The sequence below is a fragment of the Haliaeetus albicilla genome, chromosome 4 (assembly GCF_947461875.1).
Source record: "Haliaeetus albicilla chromosome 4, bHalAlb1.1, whole genome shotgun sequence".
NCBI lineage: Eukaryota > Metazoa > Chordata > Aves > Accipitriformes > Accipitridae > Haliaeetus > Haliaeetus albicilla.
Genome location: NC_091486.1, coordinates 8,846,915 through 8,874,268, shown reverse-complemented (window position 1 = coordinate 8,874,268; position 27,354 = coordinate 8,846,915). Strand labels below are relative to the sequence as shown.

General features: G+C 39.2%; 1 protein-coding gene across 4 annotated transcripts in view; it reads right to left on the bottom strand.

Moving 5' to 3' along the window:
• Window positions 1-27,354, bottom strand: part of NCKAP5 (NCK associated protein 5) — a 392,323-nt gene that overhangs the window by 255,763 nt on the left and 109,206 nt on the right. For all 4 annotated transcript variants that reach the window (XM_069780847.1, XM_069780846.1, XM_069780848.1 and 1 more), the window contains one exon: window positions 9,203-9,280. In XM_069780847.1, coding sequence (XP_069636948.1) covers window positions 9,203-9,280 — 78 coding nt within the window. The remainder of the gene's footprint in view (window positions 1-9,202; window positions 9,281-27,354) is intronic.

The following is a 27,354-nucleotide window of genomic DNA, read 5'->3' as shown; positions in this document are numbered from 1 at the left end:
TAAGAGGCTCTTGACTTGCCTGGTAGAAGGCTAAGAATCTGCTGAATGAAAAACAATATTGGATTTATTACAGCTTTATCAGGAACTGGGAAGAATTTGAGAGGTAGCATGAAACCTCCTCAAGTACGGGGCAGTACAAGCATGTGCTGATTCTGGCAGCGCATGGAAGCAGATAGGCTTATCCCTCTGCTGTCTTTAAAGGCGCTACATAAACTACAGCAAACTAAATATCCTGCAAAAGCTGGTGTCTCCTTACTGCTAAGCATTTGCTGGAGAAAAATCTAGGTTTTCTATTTTCTGCTTATTTAAGTTACACTTTTTCAACTCTGCTTAGCTAATCAGGTGGCAATAAAACCAAGAGGTCTGTATTTTGCAAGCTTTTATTCATTTTTGAAAATCTCAGGGGACTATCTACATAAGCAAGAGTTTGCAAATTCTGAGCTGTGCTGATTTAAGTAGGAAAAAAATATGCTCAGGTCTTTAATATCTGATGAATGCTGCCTTATATTTGAAACCCTGTCCCTAGTGGAACCCATTACAATAATGTTTATACAGGTTTATGCTATAAATGCATGATATTTTCCCTACAGCAGATTATGTTGGAATTTACTCCTGATTAAAAAAAACAGTGTGCGAATGGGCCGTATCCCAGAATATGCGTTGCTATAGACATAATTATGCCCTCTTATTAACAAATAAAGAAATGGAAAATACCATTTGTTAACATAAAAAGGGCTTCATACAGCAGGCAGAATTGATAGGAAGCACACCCTGGATCTCCTGCAAGGTGTGTAAACAGGAAGCCAGCCAAATCCTACAGAATTAAAGGAAACTTTCAGAAAGCTGTGAAGTACCTCCCCAAGCTCTTCCAGCCTGACTACAGTCAGCATTAGAGCTAAACAGGAGCTCAGGTGAGCCTCCTGGATAAGGCTACCTACAGATCTAAACTCCACTTCAGCAAAACTACGCTCCAATACATCTGGATCTTTAGCTGCCAACTGCACACAAAGCCTGGAGGGAGGTGCTGACTGCCGCGCTAGAAAGCAGGAAGATGACAGTGCTGGATCAGCGCACACTTAACATTAAATAGCAGGAAGAGGTGATGTCACAGCAATATTTTGGTTGCACGGGTGTCCTGATTTCAACTCGAGTGGTATTTGTCCTGTAATAGGCCCAGCCAGATGACACGGATATCTACATCCCTGGTTTTCTTTGTATTAAAAACGGTTGCACCAGCACAGCAACACCAATATACTTTGAAATAAACTGCCTCAAGAGAACATGGTAGAGCCCTTCTCTCTTTCTCCCCTTGTCACTACCCATCCCCTGACAGAGGAGATAATTTACTTTTATACTGTGGATTGACAAGGGCCAAGGTCAGGAGTTGGAGAGAACACTTCCAAAGATAGGTCTCCTCTTCCACACCTCATCATGCTATGAACTGTAGACACAAGAAAATGCTCTCCTGAGCAGAGGATAAGATTGTCACCAGCTTGCTTTAAGCCATAAAACCTTTAAAAGATTCAAGCAGTGATGTGGGAACTTCAGCCCCCAGATTGGAGTGAACAGGCTGACAACACACAGTGCTGTGACATGAGAAATAACAACCTTATTGATGCACTGAACTGGAACACAGAAAAACTCTGGCTTAGACACAGATCTCTTGTATAAGCTCCATAACTTAGTATATTCACGAACTTTACTTTTCTCTGTAAAAAGGGAATTATGTTATTTCTTGTTTCATCCTTGGGGCTTTATTTCTTGTTTCATCCTTGGGGCTGAGGAGATGAAAACCATTTCTCACTTTGTGTGGAACAATGAGGCCCTGTTCTCACTTGGGGTCTTAAAGTCTTGCTTTAATGTAATTTAGAAAAAAAAAAATGGTTGAGCATTACAGAATGAAATAGAAATGCTAAACTTGATTATTTAACTTCTCTTCCATGAGTGAAACTGATTTACAGGGAAAGGTGCTAACCCGACTTGCATGACTTCATATACATTTTCTCACTGGCCTCTTCTACATCTGCCATCAGCACTGCCCTGTTTGCTGTTTGTAGACTTCATTGAAACAGATCAGTGACATACCATTCCTTTAAAAATAACAAATTCATAAATTCTGCATTTCTCCTTCCTTAAACCCACCACCCCATCTAAAACTCCATCTCACAGCCTGTGTCTGTGTGCTACTCATTTCTATAATACATTTCGCCATTCTGTTTTTATGAGAGTCCAAATTCTTATTTGTTGCCTTGATGTAAATCCATGGTTTTTCCTCTGCCAAATAGGAAACAGAGGCTCCATGTAAAGATACGATTGTTCAGTCTTAGAGAAGACTTCAGGGCAATGTCACTGTTACTCATAGGAATTATCCTTTGCTCAGTGAATAATTCCAATAAAATAATTGGAATTATCTGAGGAGTGAAATCTGATTCAACATGAATAAGCGTGGATGTGCCTAGACATTAGTGAAAGACAAAATTCAACACCAAATAATAAAAAGACACTACAGCCGGTTTCCATCTGGAAATGTTTGATTTTTTAAAAAGGACTAGAAAATCTCTGAGCACCCATAACAGATAATTGCGTATTCATTTCTTGTAGATTGTTATGTTGGTCCGTTATTTGGTTTCGTATCTGAAAACTGGGGTACTGTTTCAGATGAGTAGGTGGTCTGACGTTTGCCCACATGGCCGGCCCTTTTGGGTCGGCCCATGTTTCCCCCGTGCAGCGATGCAGCAGTTGTGCAGTGCGTCTGCTGTGTGCCCAGTGCCTGCTACCTGAACCACAGTCTGCACTTCAGGGAGACACAGACAAAAACCTGCCACTTACACTTAGCTTCAGATAAAATCAGCTCAAAGCACTTTTTTTTGCTAGCCCTAAATAGCCACTACAGTAATATGTATATCTGCATACACAAAAGAGTTTGTTCTTATAAAAAACCTAAAACAAATGGAGAACCATGCCAAGATTATACATTTCATTTCCCAGCATACAAATGAGGATCTAATTTACTCTGGGCTGTTCATGCATTTTGCTTTTAACAAACATCCATATGTCAAATAGACCTTCCACATACTTCCCTGCTGGAGCTTTTTTCCTTTCAACTTGGTAGGAAACATTTGTGATCCTTATTCTACCAAATATATCTAAAGAATATATTTTGCTCAAGGCCTTCTATTTTTTAGTTTAAGAGAAACAAATCCATGGCTCTGGCAGTCTCGCTATTATGACAAGCATACATCTGTGCAAAAATACTCCAATCCCTAATTAAGTACAGAATGTTATTAACTTTTTAAAATTTAACATTGGTTCATTTATTTAATTTTATAAACATGACCATATGAAGTTACTTTTTAAGGACCACTTTTCTATCTTTTGCTTGCAGTTTTAAAATCTGGGTAGTTTAGCATAGATACGGAGATATTTGCTTGTATCAAAATTATTTTCTATTCAGATAGATAGTTCCAAATCCTTTATGTAATGACTTCAATAACTGAGGCTTGACACTTCGCTCCTGACTCGTGCAGCACTAATGGGCAGTGTTAATGAGAGTTTTCTCCAGTTAAAGGGAACAGGCTGAGAGTCATATTCTTTAATACTTGTTATGAATGTATAATGCCAAAATCATCCCAGGTCATATTTCTCATATACCACAGCACATTAAGTTGAGCTTAATTTTAAGTCAGCTTAGTAAATACTCCACAAATATATGCTCTACCAGAGTTAAAATAATTCACTGCTGAAGGAGTTTTACTTATTGATCAGGTAGAGTTGCACATAAAATGACTATCATGTACTTTAATCAGTTGAGGAAGATTATTTTATATGACTAATTAGTGGAACTGCAAAAAGATTTGAACAGGTGTAAACTTCTGTAAGGCATCTATTTGTTTAAAAGACACTGATCAGTCTTGATTTGAACATTGAGATAAATTATACTCACTGAAATACGCAATACTGAAATACTACTTCTACTGCAACTGCAACAAGTGTTCTAGTGGCTATCCAGTCTTTTCCCTTGGTTACAAGTTTAGTATTTGTAGTGAACTTATGTAGTCCATAAAGTTCATTCGTAATCTTTAACCTATTCTCTCTTACTTTTCTGTGATCCTATTAAGAATATGATTTATAAGGCAAACAGTATAACACTTGCTTTTCTATGTACTCGTTATTCACATTACTCTCACCCAGTTCAGTCATGAAAAAGTATCTTTAACAACTGTGGTGTGAGATAGACATTGTACCGGGAAGTCAAAGGAAGCGAGCGGTTTTCATTCACAGATAATACAATAGCAGTGCTTTTTGTGGCCTGTAACTACATCTGCACTGCTCACTGAACCATCCAAATCTACAGTCAGCTAAAGAAAAGCACATTTGGCCAAAAATCAGATACATTTTTAATTGGTATCCTAATGCGTATATTCAAATACTAATCCTTGGTAGAAATGCGTATCTGAAGCAGTATTGTGAACTCTTGTCACACAACTTGGTAGCCTTATATGTTTTTTATCTACATTTTTGTGTGAATTTTTTCACACATAAAGTCACAAATCAGAAGCCTCAGCTTTAGACAGATATATATGACGTTATAATGTTAGTTGGAAACGTCCGAGTACCTGTGGTGGCTGAATGATTCCTAATTGCCAAACTCAGTTCTGCTCTGCCTTGGCCAGCCTCACCTCCAAACACTAAGGAAACTGAAAGGAACACATCAGTGTTTTCATGGATTTTACAAATGTATCATATATATCCACTTCTATATCCAGCAGTGTTGTAGAGATTTTAGCAAAAAAAACCCCAAACCACCACCACTGCCACCCCCCAAAAAACCCCCAGCAAAACAAAACACTGAGAGGTGAGAGGCAGATGTTAGTGGCTAATAGCACAAAACACCTTTTTCCTGGCTTTATCCATTGCCAAGATGGTGTGACAAGACAGATGGATCAAGAAGCAAAGAGGGAAGCCTCATGCTCTTACAAACCAAACCACACCACACCACACCACACCACACCACACCACACCACACCACACCAATCTCTGCCTGCTGATCATGGGCTACAACAACAATTTTGGAAGATAATTCATTCCAAATACAGTCTATAACTCACATCAGCATCATAGACCAGAGGCAACTTTGTTATCGTCAGAAACTTCCAGAAAGGGTTAAAATGGAGTTTCAGCCCCAAGACCTGGCTGCTTTGACCTTAATTCCCCTTGGGCCAAGGTACTAAGCCCCTGACAAGAAAAAGATACTTGAGCAGAGCATGACCTTATTTAGCTAGGGTAGCATTTGGGTCTTTTCACAGCCTTCATTACTGTAATATCATACATAGGGTTTTTCATTTGTTTGCCATGCAACTTATTCCCCTAAGATTAGTCCTTTTCTAGTCAAGCAGTTTAAAGCTAATCACAGTTGTTATTTTAATCTGTGCTCACCATTAAGAATTCTTGCAGAGCTGTTTTGCTTGTTAGCAATTATGGTCTCCCAATGGAAGTTTATGATTACAGCAAAAGCAACCTGTTTAATACTTGGCACCTCTTTAGTATACGAGCATTAAACCCAGGAGCATAGAAGCATGCTAATGCTGGTGATGAAAGTATAGCAAATCTATTTAACAAACTCTGTTTTTAAAATACAGTGTTGGAGAAATGCCATGCGGTCCTCATGCATATTTGTGGTCCTCCCCCTCTGTGTTTTCATTACTGTAATAAGTTAATACGGTGCTGTTGATCCTTCATTCATTTATTATATGATAGTCATCTCTGAAATGCAGCATATCCTCATGCTCTCACCCAGACAAATGAAAGGTTTGGTCCTGGTTCCAGTAGCACTAATAATAAAATTCCCTTGAAAGGTCTAAAGAACAGGGTCTGACCCTTGCATATTTTTAGGCAAGCATCCTATGCTGAAATACAAATTCTTTCTTCTGTTAAGGGAACTAGTAATTGGTGTCACTGATCTATGTGTCAAGACTTAAAAATTATGATCTACTGTCAAGGTCAATTAGCAAAGACTGCAGGAGCAAATTTCTGCTTCTCATGTTGATTGTCCATGTGATTCTGCCATAAAAATTATGCATAGTAATACACTTTAGCTGAATTAGAGCATTAAATGACTATGTGAGAAACAATACTGCAGGGGGATCCGCCACCCCTGACCCAATTCTGTTCTATTTAAAGTTATTTCCAGGCAGGATAGGGCAGGGAAATCTAAAATAATCCAGTGTTCTGGTTCAAGCTGATACACTGAGATGCACAATCACTATTGTGCATCATCTGCAGTGATAAATGTTGCTGATTTACATCGGCAGAGGTCAAATTTGTCTCACATTGGATAAATTTGTTTTGTTCAAACTTGAGAAATGGGGGAACCACTGACAAGCCACATATGCTATCATTTTCATCATTCTTCATGTGCAAATAATTATTGTAAAATGTTCAGTGTAAGAAAAGCTATGTTAAAAAAGTCTGCATCTCCACATACTAGTGAGGTGCCTTCACTCATCGCTGTAAAGTTTTTAAAGAACAAAACATCTGAAGCTGGACTAGAGGTCTATTTTAGTAGAGAGCTATAAAACGTGACCTAACCATAGTTCGTTCTCCTGGGACGGCAATTACAGCAATAAATGTTCCACAGCAGATGCTAATGCCGTGTATAAACAGTCGTCCTCTAAAATGAAAAGAAATTTTTGCCCCCACATGTCTTTTAGGGTCCCATTGTACGTGTGGAAATGTAAAGGAAATGTAAAATTGATATGCGCACCATGACATCGGCTTTAGTCTCCTCTGTCTTAGCCGGGACGCTATAAATCTGTCCTGGCTGTAAGTAATGCTGAAGGAGCTAAATGGTCAAAATTTGTGTCTGTCTTTTTTATTAGCTCGCCTAGAGTAAAGTAGGGGTTATCGGTCAATGTCAGGTTCAGCGCCCAGTGACCCACTGGGTTAAAATCGTGGTAGTCACAAATCAAGAGCATAATGAAGTCTGAGAAGAGGGCTATGCTGATTTATTAGGACATCTGTCTGGCTATAGACAGCCTAGTACTGCCCCTGCGTAGTGCAAGCTATTAGCATAATCCTCACCATGAAACATCTTAGAGATTCAGAAGAGAGAAATAAAGTGTTCAAAGACGAACGGCAAAACCAGAAGGGTATCTTGTAGTGCTCATTCTAAGTCTTAACTTTTTATGCCAATACCCCATAAAAATAATATTAAAAATAAATTAATATTAAAAATAAATTACTGTCTTCAGTTTTCCAAACCCACTGAATTTTCAGAACACATCTGAATGTCTGTTCATAATAAAATAAAGTCACTACCCCTGCTACTTTTCAAAGTCTTTTTCATCTTTTAATTTTTTATTATTCATTTATATTTAACCACGGTAGTGTCATCCACATATACTGTTACCACCACCTTCATTCTTACAAAAATAATCTCCTGAATTCTGTAATCTGAAATGTAAACTTCATTTTTTTTTGCCAATTATTTTGACTACTTTTAAAAGAAAGCAGGAATTAAACACAAACTTTCTGAGTTTTGCCTATAAGACTGAGTCCACATCATAAATGCTGTATGCGGTAAATGCTGTAATACTACTTTATATCCTATAGGTTGAGAAGTTTGTGAGATGCATACCAACTAGTACTGTCATGTGCAAAGCTACTTTTCTTTTTTTCTACAGGAGAGGCATTCAACTGAAAAATCAGACAGATCGTTATTTCTTCCTTGATCAGAACTAAGGTGAAATAGGTTTCAATCTATGAAGATTAAACTATTCCCTGAAGATTACTTTATATTTGACTATGTATTAATAAAGACTGTCACCACTCATAAAAAAAAAATTCGCCTTCAGAAAAAGAAGTTAAATATTGCATTTAAAAAAAATATATGGCTGTGAATGTTGAATGAATCTCATCACTGGTATTACTCCATTTCCTCGGTATTAAATGTTATCTCAGATAGGAATTTAGCTGGTAACTAAAAATATGAGATAGTGAGTAGTTAATAACTAGATACTGAATACTTCGAAAATACGAAGTACAAGCAAATGCTGCAAAGTGCTGTCATGCAGACCAGCTGTGATAATAACAATTCTATACAAATGAAAAGTCTGGAAGAATTAATTTAAAAATGATCAAGAGATAATTAACTCATTAAGGGTGTGAGACTTCTCAGGCTTCTGAAGATTAGATAATTTCTTGGCTATCTTTACCATTTCATATCAGAACAGCCCTGAAACAACAGCTAGAGAGCAGTACTGCTGAAATACAATAAAGAATCTGTAACATTTTGCCATCATGTCACAATTACGAATGATGCTTGATAAATTTTGGAAAGATGCAAACAATGCACAACTTCTCCTCCTACCTAATGAAGGCATCAACAGTAACACCACAGAAGCAGCAAAACCACAGAAGTACAATATGTAATAAAATTGCTGTTGTAAAGAGGAAACTATGTCTGGAATGAGGTGAGCACCTTCTTGCAAGAGCAGACGGCCTCCCCCTGCGAGTAGATGACATTTACTAGACCAGACGAATGCACGGAGGTTTGCAAGGTCCTATAGCCATCGTACCAGAGGGACGCAGAGTTTGAGGAGATCTTCAGAAGTGCTCGTGCAGTTATTACATTTGCTGTAGGGCAGAGTAGAAACACCCACTAGCTGCACACCAGCATGTGGAAATCACTGCTTTGCTTAAACCAGAGTTAAGTCTCAGCAGCCTGCATTGAGCAACGTGAACAGAGAAGAAATAGAAAATCTGGACTATCAAGATTACTGCAAAATTTTAAAACCGTGTTTATCTTGGATTCAAAACTCAATTTCTAACGCTGCTATGCTGGGTTTTTTTGGCTATAGTTTGTGTGCCATTCAGTGAAAACACTTATATTCAAGAATATAAGACCATTTCTTAAATTCAGTCCAATTAAAAGAATCTGAAGTAGAGTTAGCATCCACTGCTTAGAAAATTAATCATGAGGAAATCTGTGCATGTGTGTAACAGCCCTGATTAGCAAAGGCAAGATTCAACTTGTGTGTGATGCCCTACTTATTTCACTTAGGTAGGATTTGCTAGTCTACAAAGAATTAAAAGGTGGAGAAACTGAATACTCAGTCATTTATTTGAAATCAAGAATGAAAACTGTGGAGTGCAGTATTTTTTCCAAAATAGCAACATAAATAAATAGGTGTGTGCATAGTACTTGCCTCCATAAATTCCAGCGTTGTTCTTCCAGCTGAGTCACTAAATGCTCTATGTATTTGTTTGAGTCCATATATTCCTAAATGAAAAATTATTAAAAGGTTAGTTTTTCAATATTCAAAGCATTTGTAAAATTTTGAGTGAAAGACAATCAGAGTCAGTTTGCGAAGTCCACTTTCATTTTGCACCCAAGGTTACCCCATGTACACAGAGATCACAATGATGTAAAAATCTAGATTAAAGCCAAATTTGGATTCATAGCAAGTGAACAGGGCAGTAGCCCAATACAATTTTCAGAGATTATTTGAGGGGAAGACAAAAGGCAGTGCAGATATGCAAGCAGCACAAATAAATTAGAGTACATATAAATACATATCCATATTGTAAGCCCAGAATTATCTTCCCTGGCTGCAGACTGAAAAATAACTTCTCAACAGTGCAGTCACTGTTTTGGTGCACATTTTGTTTACTTTAGGTATAAATCAAAGTGAACTGAATATTTGACTCAAATATTTATTTCATGGATAGTATGAAAAATATTATAGCATGTACCCTATTTGAAAATGAAACTATAACTCAGCTCCTATATAATTTTCCAGTTCAAGTTTTTCAGATGCTGTAACTTGCAATATCAGCTATATGAAAGCTACTGTATTTGTGCCTAGACGGGATTTCTGATAAATAATCATGATCAGATGAACAATTCGGATTTTTTTCTTATTGAAGCCTATTTTTTAAATTCCATGCAAAGAGATGATGTTTATTCTCAGCAGAGAAATACATCAGTAATAGAAATATACCACTTCATTTCCAGGAGGAAGGCAACTTCAGTGTTATTTATATAAAATAGTTCAGAATGAAGCCATAGAATAACATGTGATATAATATGATATATTCGTATGACAGCGGTACCAACACAGCCACATTACTATTATTCTGAAAACCTATCAGTAATAATATAACACTCTTGAAATATCTCACCAAAGCAAAAATATGTTTCAAAGCTCACACGTCAGGAAATAGCAAGTATTGGAGTACTATACAGAAAAGAATCCATCTTCACTTTCTGGAGACAAAAGCTCTGCTTTTATAGCTCCAATTTTTTAGCTTTGGACTCCTCACAAAACCACTTCACAGGGTTCTTCTTTGTATTAGGGGTTGTTTCTCTACTATTATTATTTATTTTGTATACAAATATGGATTTTTGTTGCAAAGTAGTTGGTTCTTCTCAGCTATTTATCTTCATGACCAGGAATATGAGATAGATACCACAAGGACAGTACGTCATCATGTCTTCTCAAGGTGAAGATAAATGTTAGCTGATTTTAATGATCATAATTTATATATAAATGTACATTGTTATTTTTCAGGACTGGAGTTGTTCTAAGTGATTCTGTGTTTCTGCCCACAGCAGTTATTTTCTTGTTCTGATTAAGAGAGAGAGGGAGGTTCCTCAAAGGCTACTGTGACACAAAGAAATGGTCCCTGGCACAGACGGGAAGGAAGAATAAGATGCTGCTCCCGAGGAGCCTGGGCAAATGCATCTCAGCTGTATCCTGTTCAAACGGCATTGCTTGAAAACCTTTGGGTATTGTGAAACTTCCCATTAAACTCTGTGGTTGCCCCAAGCTTAAATTTTAATCTAACTGCTGTAGATAGATGTATCTTGTAGATGTTACTTTCAGAAAACATTAAGTGTAAATCCTGAGAAACGCCATGAACTTCAGTGGCATTAATATAGCTTTTATACCAGTTCTCTTTAGATTAGACACTGGCATCAGCATCGGCTCTTACCCTCCCAGTTACTCGACTGAGTTGAATTTTACTTGGAGTACACCGTGTCAATTAAGCAGCAAGCTTCTTCTAAGCCAGTACAAGTAAAGTCATTCTGTAATACACATATATTACAGTTCAGAAAAAATATGCTGTACAAGTGTATACTGATGATTAGTTGCAGTACCAAGTTCTTTAAAACAAGCTGCCTTTTTTTACTTAATAGTTTTTACTACAATGAACCTGGTATAAATTAGTATTAATACCTTTACATCTTTTTAATGTAATATTAAACAATATTCCTGATTTATTCATCAGTGCACTTTGCCCTACAGGCAAGGATAGGATCAGCAGTTTTATTCTGCATAATTCTACCATGATAATATAAAAAACTCATTCTGAAGCAATTTTCTCAAAAATATTGTCTAGAAATAAAGACAATGGGGAAAAAGAAAGCAGTGTGTTTATCCTGTATGGCTGCTGCCTTAATGTTAAGTTTTTCCTGTGGCAAATCAGAAATATTATTCTATTTCTCTTTGAAGACCTGCAACTCAGGAGTATGTAATCTGTCAATGTGCAAGAGTGATGTAAAAAAATAAACCATGATTTGATAGAAACATTGTGATTAGAAGTACCTCCGTTCTTCTATGCTGCTATCGCACATTCATGTGCCAGCCGTGTCCAAAGCAAGCCATCTGCTTCAGACAAGGTCTCTGTTCCCAAGCCCAGGTTTCTGCTCTTTTCTGTTATCAGCTATCCCAGTAAGCCAAATTCTGCAAACCCTGGATCTGAACCCAGTATTATCATGTTGTCAACATGAAGCAAATAGCAAACAGTCATTTGAGATTTAGAGCAACTTTGTGATTTAGAATAATGTGGCACATTCAGTGAAAGCATAAAATGTGAGAAAAACCGCATAGTAATCACACTTGTTTACAGTTGGACTCGATGATCTTAAAGGTCTTTTCCTACCTAAATGACTCAATGATTTTATGTTCACAAAGACTATATATACAATTCAGTAAAGTACTGACATTTCTCAGTACCTAATAGATCACATCGAGAGGAGTAATACAAATAATTTTGTAGCTTCCTTGGAGCTCTGTCATACGAATACTTGCACCATGTGGGCTTTGAGTAGAACGGCTAACTGTCGAGTCTGAAAAATTACACACGAGTGTCATTTTCTGATGCGAGCATATGACTTCAGGGGCTTGCATTATTGGAAGGAGGATCCAAATGACCCACACATCCATAAGAAAAATACCTTTTCCTTATGAAAACAGAGACAAGATCTAGTAACTGAGTAAGGATAATAATCTTTTAGGTAGACACGACTGGTACTTACACTAGATACTAATAAGACAGATCAATCAAATAGGAGAGAAAGGCTGGGAAAGCACAGTACCCCCAGGGTTTCAAAAATGGCTTATAATTCTGCCTCTTCCCACTAGAAGGCTAAACACTGAGCACCTGCAAAGCAGGAGGGGGTAAGGCGGTGTAAGGCCAAGTCAATATTTCCGAAATTATGCAGCATTTTTAATCTGAAGTTGGAGGCTCCGAATTAGTGTATTTTTATAAATCTGGTGATACTATATAGCGCTTGTGCCAGTTGTGGAATTGCCATCCATGCTGTTATTCACAATTGGACTAGACCACGGCAGCCTGAGCTGCGCTGGCTCTGCTTCAAGCACTACTCCAACCTCCAGCAATTCCTCCCAACTTGCAGGATTACTGAGGAGTCCATGATTAAAAAAACAAAAAAAGATTCTTTTAATCCTTTTCAGAATAATGGGTGAAACCTGTCCCCTTTCTTCTCAATTAGTTAACTTCCAGCCAGGAGGATTTCACTCCTCCATCTATCCTCCTGTGATGGCATATAACTGCACTGTTTTAAGGAAAAAACCTTCTGTAATATGTTTAAATGCAGTAGAAAATCTTTCTAACAGCTGTGTAGATTCTGGCATCCCGGAGGAGTTGGTATGCAAATGTCACATACCAGCTCATCTAATTTAGAGAGCATTAGAGAATTGCTTTACCAAAATTGTCACTGTTTTGAGCCGAAGCACAAGACTACAAATATACGTAAGTATGTTTTTTGACAGAACTAAATATCTAGCTTTGCAATGCTTAACTGTTTTGCTATTTGTTTTTTTTTTTCTTTTCTTTGTTAGCTGGATGGCTGTCAGGAAAAAAAGGGGAAGAGAAAGGAAATGAAGTGCCTCCACGGAGGCCCAGGATCCACTGCTCGGTATTTTGGTTGGTTATGTGGGTATTTGTTCTGGCATATCCATGTTGTTGTGCTGGGCAGGGTATCAAAAATTATACAGCGCACAGAACATTTTCCCATCCATTGTTACAGAGCAACCCTTAGGGCAACCTTAGGCTTATAACACAGGAGTCCCTCGCTGGAGGCTGGAGGTGATAAATTTAAGCCAAAGAAATAGCACGTAGTCTCTGCCTCTCTTAAGGAACTTGCACAGCTTGGTATCAAAGAGAGTTTAATGAGCTTAGCAATATGTGAAAAGGATTAAGGATACAGTCGTTGATCCAGCAAATCACTTGATTACGTACTTAATTCAATAGGGCTACTCATGTGCTAAAAGTTAAGCATGTGCTTCGGCGCTTTTACTGGGCAGCGGGCACTGGGAGGTGGGCGGCGTTGTGGTGGGACTGGGCCATCCTGCAGCAGGGATGCCCCAGCTCTCCGAGACCCACAGGCCTCAACCGGGCACGCGGGGAGACGGCAGCTGCCCTGCCTGCTGCTGCTTTCCCTGTCCTGACCAAGCTCCCAGCGTAGGACCTGGGTGCACAGCTGAGACGCCCGAGTTGCGCAGAAAACAGGGAAATTGGGAGAGAGACTAGGCCGGCACGCGTCTTCCTGCGGACAGGCTTTGAAGCAGGGCTCGGAGGTAAAAGTCATATTCAGCCCTGCAGAGCCCAAAGCATCCCATTCGCCCCCCGGCACACCTAACTCCGCTCCTGGTCCCGTTGGGACGGACACTAATGCAGTCCTCTGCAACACCACCCCTTGACTCCGCTAATATTTGTATTTGAAACCAGACAGGAAAGCATCAAGAAAGCATCAGCACGGATTCGGGCTCTTGTGCTTCACAGAGGAGGATGTTTGTCGTTGGGGAGTAGAGAAAAACACCGAACGATCAACCTGATAAATGCACAGACAAGTTCCTATGAGTACCTGGAGCCGTCCAGCCCTGGAGACAGGGAACTACATAGAGAACCCACAATCATCTGTTACATGTGGAAAGTCATATTTTCACAAGGAAAGGTTATTAGAAATCAAAGAACAACAAAGCTGTCTGCAGCCAAACAGCAGACTGTTGCAATTAGGAAATAATGTTAGCAAAGCAACAAGGGGGACATCTAAGCTGTTACACGAAGTGCAGAGACACAAGTCATCTTTGAAGGATCTTGGAAGAGTGCCCGGGGGTAAAGCTTTAGATCTAGGGAGAGTGCCTTCAGAGAATATTATAACTTTTGTAAAATATTTATTTTTGTTATCATCCTGCTGCATAAACCTTTGATAGAAAATAGGCTTTCTTCCAGCAGCCCAAGAGGACACATACATATATATATATATATATATATATATATATATTCTTGTCTGGACTATGTTTTTCGCATATCTGAAAGCATTATAATTGAGGATTTGAGTGAGCTGTCTGTTATACATTACTCAGCTGCACACCAAAAATAAATCGGGTATAAAAAAAAGATAAAACCTCTCTGGATTAGATATTTTTGTCACTCCCTTCAATACCACACCTGGCTAGACTGCTCACCTTAGGTGCTAAATAGCAATAAAAGCTAAACCATGTGGCTTAAGAAAATATGATCTTTTAAAACTGCCATTGTTGCTGATTTATTGTTTTCCTACCTGATTTCAACATGTTATTTTAATTGTCAGTTTTATTAACAACTAGCATGAACAACTAGCACTAACAACAAAGTGCACGTTTAGAGCCTCTGCAATGGAGCAGAAGGCTGGCAAGAGCTCTCATGCACATACTGTGGAATTACACCATTATGGTAAAAACAGTAATGATTATTTTAATAAATATGTTGAGCAAATTTCTTAATTGTTCAAAATCACTTAAGCCTCAGTGAACAGTTCATATTACATCTCAGCTGCAGTGATTAAAACTGATTTACCGACTCATCTGAAGCCAGTTGTTTTTGTAAAAAATCAGCTGGGTTTTCCTCCTGCTGCTGCTTGGCTTCCGCTTTGCACCCTATTAAATGGCACTATCCACAGATGACAGCAGAGTTTAATAAAGCCTGAAATAGCACAAGCTCATTAGCTAACAGACAGATTCTGCACCCTGTGCACTCTGAATCCAGGGATGCAGAGCTAGTTCGCAGAGGAACGCTATCCAGATTCGCAGCTGTCATACAAAGCCCCGCTGCATTTGAATTTTTGCCAGTTCGTCCCCAAAGAAGTACAAGCTCTGGGATAATGACGTGGGTAGTGTGCTACTCAGTGGCACCTGATGTTTGTGTTCTTCCCACACGGGGCCATGGAGAATGCTGTAGTTTTACGTTATCTTCCACCAGCTTATAAAACCTTCTGTTTTCCAGTAAGACATTTTCTACAAGCAAATCTCATGGCTCAGGCAGGCATGCGGAGGAGAGATGCATGCACCAGTATTCTGCGAGGGCTCTTCCCCAGCTTAGTAGATCGTAGCTGGAAGGTGAAGAACAGATTTGGCAAGAACCACCACCGCCATTCAGATTTCCAGATGCTTGGCTGGTTTCGGTTGCTCACCCTTTAAGGGTTACAGTAGTTTTACACGTGAGTTATACAACCTACATGGGCCCTGACGTGATAACTAAATCATAGCAGGTAGGAGGATAGCAATGATGCTGGACTTAAATTCTGGAAGAGGAAAAGCACAAAAGTTGACTTAATTGAGGTTAATGGCATTAAAGGAGATTTGCAGTAAATCAATGAAGTATCTTGGTACTGGGAATGAAGGAAAGAATCCCAGAGCTTCCCAGCTGCTACCCCGTGATGCTAAGCAGTGAAACTAAAAAGACAAAAATATATGTTTCAGCTTTCCAAAAGGAAGCCTGATGACAGATTAAGGCAGAAAAATAGCAGACCTCTTTTCAGCTGGACTGAATCTGCTGAATGCCACCATTTTTGATAGAAGTGAGTGCTGTAATATCATAGGACGCTGCAAAATTCCTAGTAATACAATATTGTATCTCCCTTGTAAGATCTTTGTAAGGAATGCCTGCTGTCCTCTAGCAAGAACACACAGTTTCAGTTCAAAGGTACATGATTTCTCAGTGTCCTGATTCCTCACCAAAACCAGATGACTGAGCAGAGGCCACAGCAATCCTTGCAATGTCACTTAGAGGCTGCATGTCTGTAACTCAAGCCATTAGGATCAAGGTTAAAATAATGGAGAAGCTCCAGCAGATGCCCATGTTTTCCATGGCCATAGAAAATCTCTGGCAGTGGTAAAACCACCGTACTGGATCTCATGTCAGTTTAATACTCCAGCCCCTAACTTTCAAAGCAGTTAATGGTTTAAGCAACAGCTGGGTTAAAGGACAAATGTCAATTTATACAACAGTGTGATGGCTGTCCTTTCTCAGGGCAATGAAACAGCCCAAGATAAAGTAGGTGAGTGTTAGGATAAATTCCTAAGATCAAACAGATAGATGAAAATTATATTTTACAGAAGATAAGCACTTGGACAGACAATTTCAAGCTGGATATGTTAAAAAATATGTGCTTATTTGACAGACTGGAATATTTTTCAAAATAAGATAGGATATAAAGTAAGATAGTAGGGAGTACAGTCAGAAACCAAGATGATGGATGAAATACAAGAGGAAGAGATAACTGAAACCAAAAAGAAGGACAGCAGGAGTGAATAAGTACAGTGAACATGTCTAGAACTTGACAGACTTTTTTTGTACAAATACCTTTTACTCCAAAAATTTAGCATTCCTTGGGCCTAAAAGTCTCTATGCAAATAACAGGCTATGGAAGTTTTGTCATTTCTACTAAATACTGAGCAAATTATTCTGTGGCTGCATAAGTAAAGGAAACTGGACATTTTGTCCAAAATGCTATTTTTAGCTGATTTTCTTTCCCTGAAAGAAGTATATATCAGTAACAGCAAATACAAAGCATTACATGGAATTTACTAGAATTATCTTGAAATAGAAAAGTCTATCATACCAGAAAAGTTTGAATTTATTAGACATCCTCTAAGTCATAGAGCTTTTCACACCAGTTAACAGCTTAATTGAATGATACATCAGAGGTACACCCTGTTACTGCAAGAACAAAAACCAAGATCATACACAAGTGTGTCCTACAGCATCAACAGGTGGATGCCCTTGATTTTTATTTGGGGTCAAATCAGGAGATCCTTTTGGTAATCGGTCTGCATAAAGGCCGAGTGTCCACGGATACCCATCTATGCTGAGTGTAGCTCGCTCTCAATGAAGTTCAAGCAGGCTGGTTAGGGCCTGATCCTGAGCAGCAGGCAGGGAGCAGGAGCAGCAGCAGATGCAGATGATGGTGCAGATTATGGGCTGCGCTCACCTGCACTAGTCCCAGAGAAAGGAAGAGCACCGATAACTCTTTGAGCTTCTAAACTACCAAAAAAATCAACAAGGCCATAGCAGCAGCCAAGGATTTCAGTGGGAAATGGGGAAACCCTGCCTTTTTGCTAGGAAGAGGAACGGATATGGACGAGCAGGTTGCACCACAGCACCCTGCCTCCATCTCCTGGGCAGCTTTGGGGCTGCTCTCCCAGTTACCACAGCATATGGAAAGTTCTTGTCCTCAGTCAGTATAAAACCTCCCTATATAGTGAAATACAAAACAAACATAAAAAGTGAAGCTTAGCATAATGGTCCATGTGACAGTTCCCAGTTGTTTGAAATTATTGATGACTGTATGTAAGTTAAGGAGATGTCAGAGGGACAGAAATGTTTATATCCCAGCAATTCCACAAATGAAAAGGTGTCAGTGTTATTTAGAGCAATAGGAATTTGCTATATAGCTAAAGCAGACATTGAAAGTAAAAAAAAAAACAAAACAAAGTGCAAGAAGATGTGCAGATTGTATGAGTTTGCTGCTACGCAGTGTGTATGTTTACATGAAATAATTAGCTGTAGTCTTGTTTATGTCAAATCCAATTTACATTAATAAACTTCACCCAGCAAAGACACTGATGCTGTAAGAAAATGCCCATAAATGTTAGCAGCCATAAAGATGCAGAGTAAACACTGGAGCATTTAATTAATCAATTTCTGACATTACCAGGTAATTACAATTTCTGATTCATTTCTTGGATGTTTTTTATGAATGTAAATCAACCACAGCACACAGAAGAACTGCTGGTTGGAGGCATTTGACTTATTTAGACATATGGCACTTGCATGTGACTCACACTGACTAAAGAAGCCAAGGAGTTACCACAAGGATAGAAAAACATTCATGGGATCTATGGCAGAGTTGGGGAAATCTAATTCTAAGGTTATTACAGACGTTTGGGATTCACAAATAAAGATGCTTCATTCTCGGCATTTATCAGACTTGTTAACTTACTTGGAATAACCGCTATCATCCATCCTAACAACAAATACCTCAGGACCTGAAGTTTTCTACCATTTTCTTTCACTGCTTCATTATCACTTGTCCTCACAACTATGCTGGCAAGTTCTGACAAGGAACAAGGTACACACACACAAATCAAGCGTATCTTCATATCGTTTTATTTCTACTTAAAAACAAACTAAATAAACAAGCAGTAGATGCTCATTAGTTTAATCATTCTCTTATTTAAAGTCCATAGTAAAAATATAATATATATACATATATATAAAATATATAAATGTAAGGTAAAAATTCAACACAATGCTATAGGCGTATCAATCTGATGATCCCGAAATGCATCCAAGCATCAGTGGGCAAAACAAGGCAAGAAAAAGTTGTGAGGATTTCCAGCTTCCATCCCCTGCTCTAAGTACAAGGGTAACCCAAGGTTTAGCAAAACCCAAATTATTGACCCTTTAGGGTTTGTATGCATGGAAAACAGAGAAACTGGAGATGAGCAGAGAGAAGGCGAAGCACAGCGCTAGAGGCTGAGACCTCCTTTCCAGGCAGGTCTCACTCTCTTTCTCCTGCCATCCCTTTTTTGCCCGCCTGCCACCATGCTCTGCTCTAGCCACAGACTTTTTCAAACAGAGGAGGGAACTTGTTATAGCACATTTTGAAAATTACTCTCTGTGTCGACGGCTCTGCTTGCAATGCCTCGCACACACATATCTATACTCAAGAAAAATTTATCTCGGCGTTAAAAATGGAGCAATGCTCAGGAAATCTCAGAAGCTGCTTCCAGCACACTGCCTCTTCCTGGTATGCTGAATTCAGTGGAACTACTCTGACTCGCATTCATCTATCTCATCTGTGTGATACACACAGATAAAAGATGGAACATGCAAATAAATGTGCTCCTAAATATCCCCCCTTCATTGGTTTGCTTTTTCACTCTGCGTTTGTATAGAGAAAAAACCAAATGAATCAGACGCTAACACACAAATATACCTATGCGTTTTTATAGTTTTATTATAAGCAAAGCAGCAGCCGTGCTCTCAGGGAGCGCTGTCAGCTCATGTTCTACCTGAAGCACATTTATTGTCAGCTGTCATTACCAGGGTTTGCAGCTGGTTCAGCTTAGGTTATTGATTGATTGTAGGACACAATGGAGTCTAAGGCATGAATCAGATGTAAACTGTTGCCCAAATCACACTCTTTCTTCAACCAAAATTCCCACTAATTTCCATGAGATATTCAAGAAAATAAAAACATTCATAAATGCAACAGGATTAGCCCTGCTTGTAGTTATTTGTGCAAATGAAAAAAAAAAATTCTCTAAAATTTTCAGTGTATTTTCTTGTAGGTAACGGTTCAATGCATGTGAGGAAGCTAACCTTCCCTGACAGTTCTGCAAAGCAGGTCTCCCGTAAGGAGCTCTGATCCCAACTGCAGCAGCTCTCTGACAGCCACCGACTGTTGCCGCTTACGAGCTCGCAGTCCCAGAGCAGGACAGGCAAGAGCACCATGGAAGCTGACTTTCTGGGGTCGGGGGATTAATCGTAAGAAGTTTGGCATTTCCTAAGTGGTGTACAGGCTAGACAGCATCATGTGAGACTGGTTGGAGATAAACTTTAAGTATATCAGGGTTTTAGTGAAAGTGGATTTAGCGGAAGGAAAATGTTTCACTTTAATGGTAAGCTGTAAGCAGAAAGTTCAGTAAAGTCCCAGAAAGGGAATAAGAGCTGGAACATTTGTGTCAGCAAACAGCATACAAGCATGCATTTATGTTGTGTAGGCCTGTTAAATACTTAAGCCAAAGCAGTGCCTTTAGTTATACCCACTAATTCTTGGTAGATTCTGGGTGGAACAGAAAGCACAAAAGCACTGAAGGCACAATTTCTTGCTGGGCTGCAACTCCAACCCTGCCATCCCTGCCGATGCTATAAACACTTACAGACATACGTATCAGTCTGGGACGGTAGCGGCCATGAGCTGCATTGGCAAGATTAGAACGTACTTGGACTAAATAGGATGCAAAATGACACAACAGAGTGCTGCTTGGTTGCAGTTCCCTGCAGACATGGATTTTTACATGAGCGCAGTGCTCCAGCTCTTCAGCTGGCCTCAGTGGCAGGTGTGCTGCAAGTGGCCGTGCAGCAGCCTCTGTGTCCTTCTGAAAGCCAGAGAGAGCTGCGCGCCAGCCGAGGAAGGCGAGTGTAAAAGGTTGCTTTGATGGAAAGCCGAGAGCTAGAGCGGCTTTACCGCATGGAGAAGGGTCTCGGGGGACAGCCTTTATTGACCTGGAGTCAGAAGTGGAGCAGGGAGATGATGCGCTTGGGTGAATATGGATGCAAATCGTTGAGTTTAACGTGTAGGAGTAACTGAGCCTAACATAAAGGTTTTCATAAAGTAGAAATTGGCAGGTTTTCCTCCTCGCTTATGTTCCAAACAAAGTAAAAGTCCTTCAACTCCTGCATATAACAATTGTATTAATAATCATTATTATCTTGTGCTTTTATAAGTGGTCTAACACATTATTAATGTTTTGTTGACTGAACGCTTGTAACTTCAGCATGCCATGTGCAGTAGATGCTAAACAAATATAACGACACTACTCAATTTAATGAGAATCTATTTCCTTTTCATAAAAATTAAAGTGAACCTTTAATTTCATTCAGCATTTTAGAATTCACAGGTACAATGCGGTACCAGTGAAATCAAAGCTGTAATTTAGCTCCTGGTTAACACTAATAATTTTTCTGCAGTTGAATATTACTGCACTGAATTGCAGATCCATCTCAAATGTTATGTGCCTAGAGATATTAGTTAGAGTTATTGCAAAACATTCTGTTTATTCAAATAAGACTGAAGCAAACACAAACTGTAGCATGAAAGCCTTGAAAATACTTGTTTAGATAAATATTCATTGGCGGCTGCTACACAGGATATGTAGTGACAGTTCAGATTACATGATAGCTTTTTGTTTTATACACTATCTTGCCAGTTAGCATTCAAAAATGTAACTTTAAAAATGCCCTTAATTTTATGTGTGAAATAGCAAGTGATATACTTAGCTGTCCATGTCTCTTAAACATGAATCTTTTAATCCACAGGGAACTTAATGTGAATTAACAGTGAGAACATAAGCATAAACCTTTATATTTCTGCTAATCTAATTTTCGTCACTAACTGCGGCTTACTGGAAAAGTTCTTTACAATATTTAACTGAATTACATTTTAAAGACCTTTATCATCATCAGCCAGAAAATCTATGGTGACAAGTGATGAGTCATGTTAGTGTACCTGCTGCTCTACTGCTGACTTTGTGATGTTTCGATACTGCGTCTCTCTCTTAGGAAAGAGACATATACACAATTACCTGCAGAAGCCTTGGTTCTCACTGGTCTGAGACACAGAGGATGAATTAAAACAAAATACCTATCAATTGTGTATCTAAAAGCATTTTTTTTTCACACAAAGGTGACATCCCGTTTCCTGTGTGTAATGGTGTTATGGGTCAGCTTCAGCTGGAATCAGGCCAACCTTGATGGAATTAACTGAGGGCATGTCAGTCTAAAATGAAGACAGATGAGAGATACACAAACTAAGAAGTTTTTTCCTCTCTGCTGTTAATGGGTGGGTGTTAGAGTAATTAGACAAAAAGATTTTTAAACGCTGGTTTAAAAAAAGTGTCATTTGGGAATACTAATTATTTTACATAAACACTCTGATACATACTGACCTCTTGCTGTCATCTAGCATTTGTCAAGCATCTCATGTTTCTGAGCATTCAAAACCAGTGGCAATAATTCATATGCAACAGAAGCATTGAAATACTGCCTCTGAACTGCGTAGGTGCTCATGCATGAATCACAGACAATTTATTGTATGATCCTTGCAAGAGCTGATGATTTAGACTAATTTCCATAAGCCTTAAAATGTTTGCATGCATACTCTAGATTGGAAATATTGAGCTTACATTAAATCACAGGAAAAAAAAAACCCTAACTTTAAGAAACTTCAAAAGTTAAGAGAGATTGCAGCCCAGAAAGTGCTAAAGAATAAGGTATGTATTCCCTTCCAAATCTTGATCATCTACACTGACATGCATTTCATACGTATTATTAGGGAACAGGTTGATTAGTCTCGAAGGCTCTGCCCTGTCCCAGGGCTTAGGCAGTGGCAGAGCCCCGAGCAGGCGGGATGTACAGCGGCGGTGGGGCAGGTCTCGCAGGGGTCCAGCTCCCACGGGAAGGTTGCGGGAATGGTAGGAACTTCTCAGATCTCACTCCTCCCATAAAGAGAAGCCTACTGCCTAAGTATGGTTTTAAGGTGTCACAGACATCAAGGTAGCCATAAAACTCAAGCATTGTACCCACTCAGGCGTCCTCATGTAATCTTGCTTGTCTTTGCTGTGGAAAGTGCTGAGCATCTGCAAGTCTCATTGATACTGCAGAATTAAACTTATTCAGGGGAGGAAAAGCAATTTTCAAACTTCAGATACAGTCCTTAATCATTCATTTAAAAAGCATTTCCACAGCCATCAACTTGACAGTATTTAAATGAAAAGACTCTGAAAATCTCTTGTTTTCCAACAGGAAATGTTTTCAGGAATTGGCATTTCACAAGTATAGAGAAATTTACAGTAATCACATCCTGATGACAAGTCTAGGAGAGGATTTACATCTAACGGGAACAATCTAATTTATCTGCATACAGTAATATCCAGTGGCTATTGTGAACATTTCATTATCAAGGAAATTAAAGACAACACAAGAAAATTAATGTTTTAAGAGAAAGTCGTATGGTCCATTTAACTCTCCTTTTGACTGTCCACATAATGTAATAAGATAATTTGCTTCTTTTCATATGCCTGAGTAATAGAAATAACACTTTTCATAAATCATCTACAAAAGCTTTAAGAACAAAAGCAAGTAAGTCAGTTTAAAGCTTTCAAACTACTTCTATATAAAGGCATATCATGTGTACTTCAGCAATCCCCCTCTCAAAGAAAAGGCCCTTACGCTGAATAATAACCTTCCTCCTCTTCTCCTTTCCAACTGTTTCTGTTTGGATATCAAACATCCTCACCGCACAACAGTACTATCCTCTGGTCTTATGGGACTCAGTGGAAATTTTTTCACAACCTCAAGTGTCACAAACTCACTCTTTGGATGTGGAGACGGTGGACGCTATGAAAGCATGGCAAACGCTCCTAGCAAGAGGATGCCTCAACGCTTCATGGTTGGAGACTTGTAGGGGAGCGCTCAAAAGTTTTGCTGGTGAGCAGAGCTATTTCTCTTGTCTCACCTCCCTTCTCTTCTAAGTGTCCTTTATAATTCTGAGTCTTGTAAAACAAAATTGTTCAAGCAGAAGTTTTTGTGGTAGCAGTGAAGGAATAGGGCTTTAAGAGAGAATGCCTCCTCCATGCACCTGAGATGTGGCTAAAACAGCTCCCCTGCAGAAAAGGCCCTAGATGTGGCATCCCAGCGAGTTCTCCTGCTGTAGTCTCTCCTGATGAGGATGCTCAAGGTAGGATTTCAGATTATGACCAACCCTGCAGTGCTCACTTAAACAAGCATACCTCAGAGCTTGGTATGGCCTGGGTCTATCAGCCCAGCCACTCTTGCCTGTGTCACTCCAGTTGTTGAAGGGAGAAGCACAAATCGCAAAGGAAACAAAACAGCACGGCGTTAGATGGGGAATTTAAACATCTAAAGATGCAGACAGGCACCTAACGAGATTTTAATGAGAATGTGCTCATTCTGCTCCCTTGGAGATTTCTGAAATTACCCTAGACTTTTGGTAAATTTTCAAAACTGTCTCCCCGTTCCTTCCTATGTATCCAATTGCCTTGCTCTTCTCTTTCTGAGAGAGGGAGGGCAAGGAAGCCCAGCATATAAATTCCTTTCCTTTGATACTTGCATTCATACCGTGTAAGGTAAAAAAACCCTTCCTCTGTACATATTTGAAAGACACAATCATTTATGTGGATAGCTGAATTCCCCCTTATATTACTTTGCATTCACGCATCAGATGCCTGGGGCCAGAAGGACTTACTGAATATGAAAGTATCTGTCTAGCCACAAAGTAAATATGGTGCATGGGGAGGATTAGGACAAGGCAAATGAGTCTGCCATTTCAGACTGCAAAACTTTGCAGGCTCTCCTGCAATGCCAAAAGAGCAAAGAATGTCGCAGAGATGATTGGACTGATCTCCATGCTGGGGGAAACTGAGTCACCGAACAAGTCCCATTCTCTGAGTCATTCTGGCAAGACTGTGGCTGAAAGTAAGATGTCCTAAGTCCTTCCAGTCCTTTAGTCTGATTACACACATCTCCCTAACCTGCCATCAGAAACATGCCAAGTATGTATGTGCATTATACATACTCACATGCACACGTACAAAAAATAAGCTCATTCAAAAAGCCTGTATTTAGTTAGGATCCAGTGACTTAATCTTATGGTCTTGAAAACTGGAGAGGCCCTTTCCAAAAGAGAGTTATGCAGTCAGCTCTAGTGACGTCTCAGGGACAAGTCATTTTTTGCTGCTTTGACAGATTGTACTGCCTATGCTAATATGTATCAGCTGATAGATCTCAAGCCATACTGAATTGTTTTATCTTTTAAATTTTGATGAAAAAGAACTTTAGATTATTTGTCTCCTAAAATGCTCCTGATTAGAGCTGCTTCTTTCAAATCTAATACTAAGTTATTATAAACAAGGCAGAGTTTTCTGCTTTCCAGAAATCAGTAATTATTCATTTAGCTATAATTAGTGCTACATGGGGAAAACCTTTCTTTTAAAAAAGGCAGCATTCAACTCTTAACAGATATAGTACATCATAAATGTAGCTTGGAGTTGGAGTAAAGCGGAGACGTATTATTCTCCTGGGATATCTGAGGATTTCCTCCTCATCTAATTTTAATTTATAGCACTGATATGCTATATCTGCTTTATCTGAAAATGGTTACGCACACCGAAGATATGAGACACATACTAATATTCACCAAGAGGAAATTATTGAACATGACTGCAAACTCCAGAAGTATTTACTAACTTATAATCTATATGGGAACACTAATTAGTTCCACAATGATTATTTGCATGCCCTCAAAGCTTTGGGAAAGTCTGCAAAACAGGCTGCTTTCCAGTGGATAGCACTGCAATTCCAGTGACACAGGAGTACAATATTTGGCTAGATTTCACCATGTCTACCACCAATTTACATTATTATTTTCATCAGCATGTACTAGCTCTCAGAGGGACAGTGAGACGTGGAGCCCAGCTATACTGCTATACGAAGGCACCCTTCCTGCCTTGGCCATCCCAAGGTTGGAGGAAAACCTCAGTTTGACTGAGTTTGCAGATAGGACTGAGTTTTGAAATGAGCTCCAGGTTTGGGGTCTACATGAACAATGACAGAGAAAGGGATGCAGTCAGATATCGATATCAGATATTCAGTAAGAGAGGTAAAATATTATTGCTCTCAATTCAAATGACAGAACAGCGTGTGTCTGCATTGCTAAATGTGCAGAGCGGTGTCAAAGCCCTTTCCACGCTCATCCTCTCTCTGGACCAGCCCGTGGAGCTGCTGTCTGTACTCATGCCGCCCGGGACACACACATTCTCCCTGCTCGGTCGCAGTGTGCTACCCAGGGCAAAAACAGCAAGGAAAAGGAACAATAAAGAGTTCGCACCATTCTCTGAACTTGGAAAATTTCAGTTAATTATTAAATAGTATCATCTGGGGACTTGCAGCTCATGGACAATAAACTTAGACATGTCAATTAATGCTTTAATTTTGTGCACTTAGAGGCTTGCTCATGCCTGCAAATGGCTTTTCCAGGACACGACTGGCGACATTTCCCCACTTCCTTGTCTATTTTTCTCCTGTTGCTCCTGTTATGACTAAAAGCAGCAGGATTATATTTTTCTCAGTGGGAAATGTGTCACCTGCTGTTGAAAGGAAAGCAATTATTGTGTCCTCGCTAAATCTTGGGCCTATTTGTGTAGAGCTTTAGAGCTTAAAAACAGAGACATCCTGCTCTGTGCCAGTGTAAGTGGTTAGGCGCTTTGGAACCCCAGCTGGGATCCCCCTGGATGTGACCTTCAGCGCCTGTTAAGCCCAGGGAAAGATGCCAAACCTGAGTGCCTTTCCCAGAACTGTGTCTCATCAATGGAAAGTAAAAGTGAACGATGTGATCTTAGTTCCCGCACAGGACACCTCAAAACATGAAGTTCTCCCTCTCCCCCCTTACTCCAGGAGTCAGATTCCACTTTTCAGCTTTGCTCAAACAAGATTTATGTCTGCCCTGCATTTGTGCAGTTGTTTTCACTCCTTTTGTGTGTTTTTATATGACTGTAAACCTGTCTGACAAAGGGACAGGTATTTTATTTGCACACTGTCAGATGCTATTTCTCTCTGCAATCTCCTGTTATCAAACAGAAAAAGTCTTGTAATCAAAATGGGAGATAAAGCAACTGGATGTTTACATTTGCAGCTGGCCAAAAGCAATAAAAGAACCAAACTCACAAAATATGTGTGTTTATGTATATATATATATATATACACACACACACATGAAAGGATGTATAGGTGCATGCTAAGAGACAGTAGCTTTTAAAAAGCCAAGTTTGTTTCCCATGAGTCTGTTGCTATTTAGAATTTTTTTTTCCCACAGAAGTGAAGAAAATGCATATAAATACTTGAAAGAGAAAGAGCACAAGTATGACTAAATTTAAGAAAAAAATAAACTTACACTAATTATGAAAGGAAGTTTCTAACACT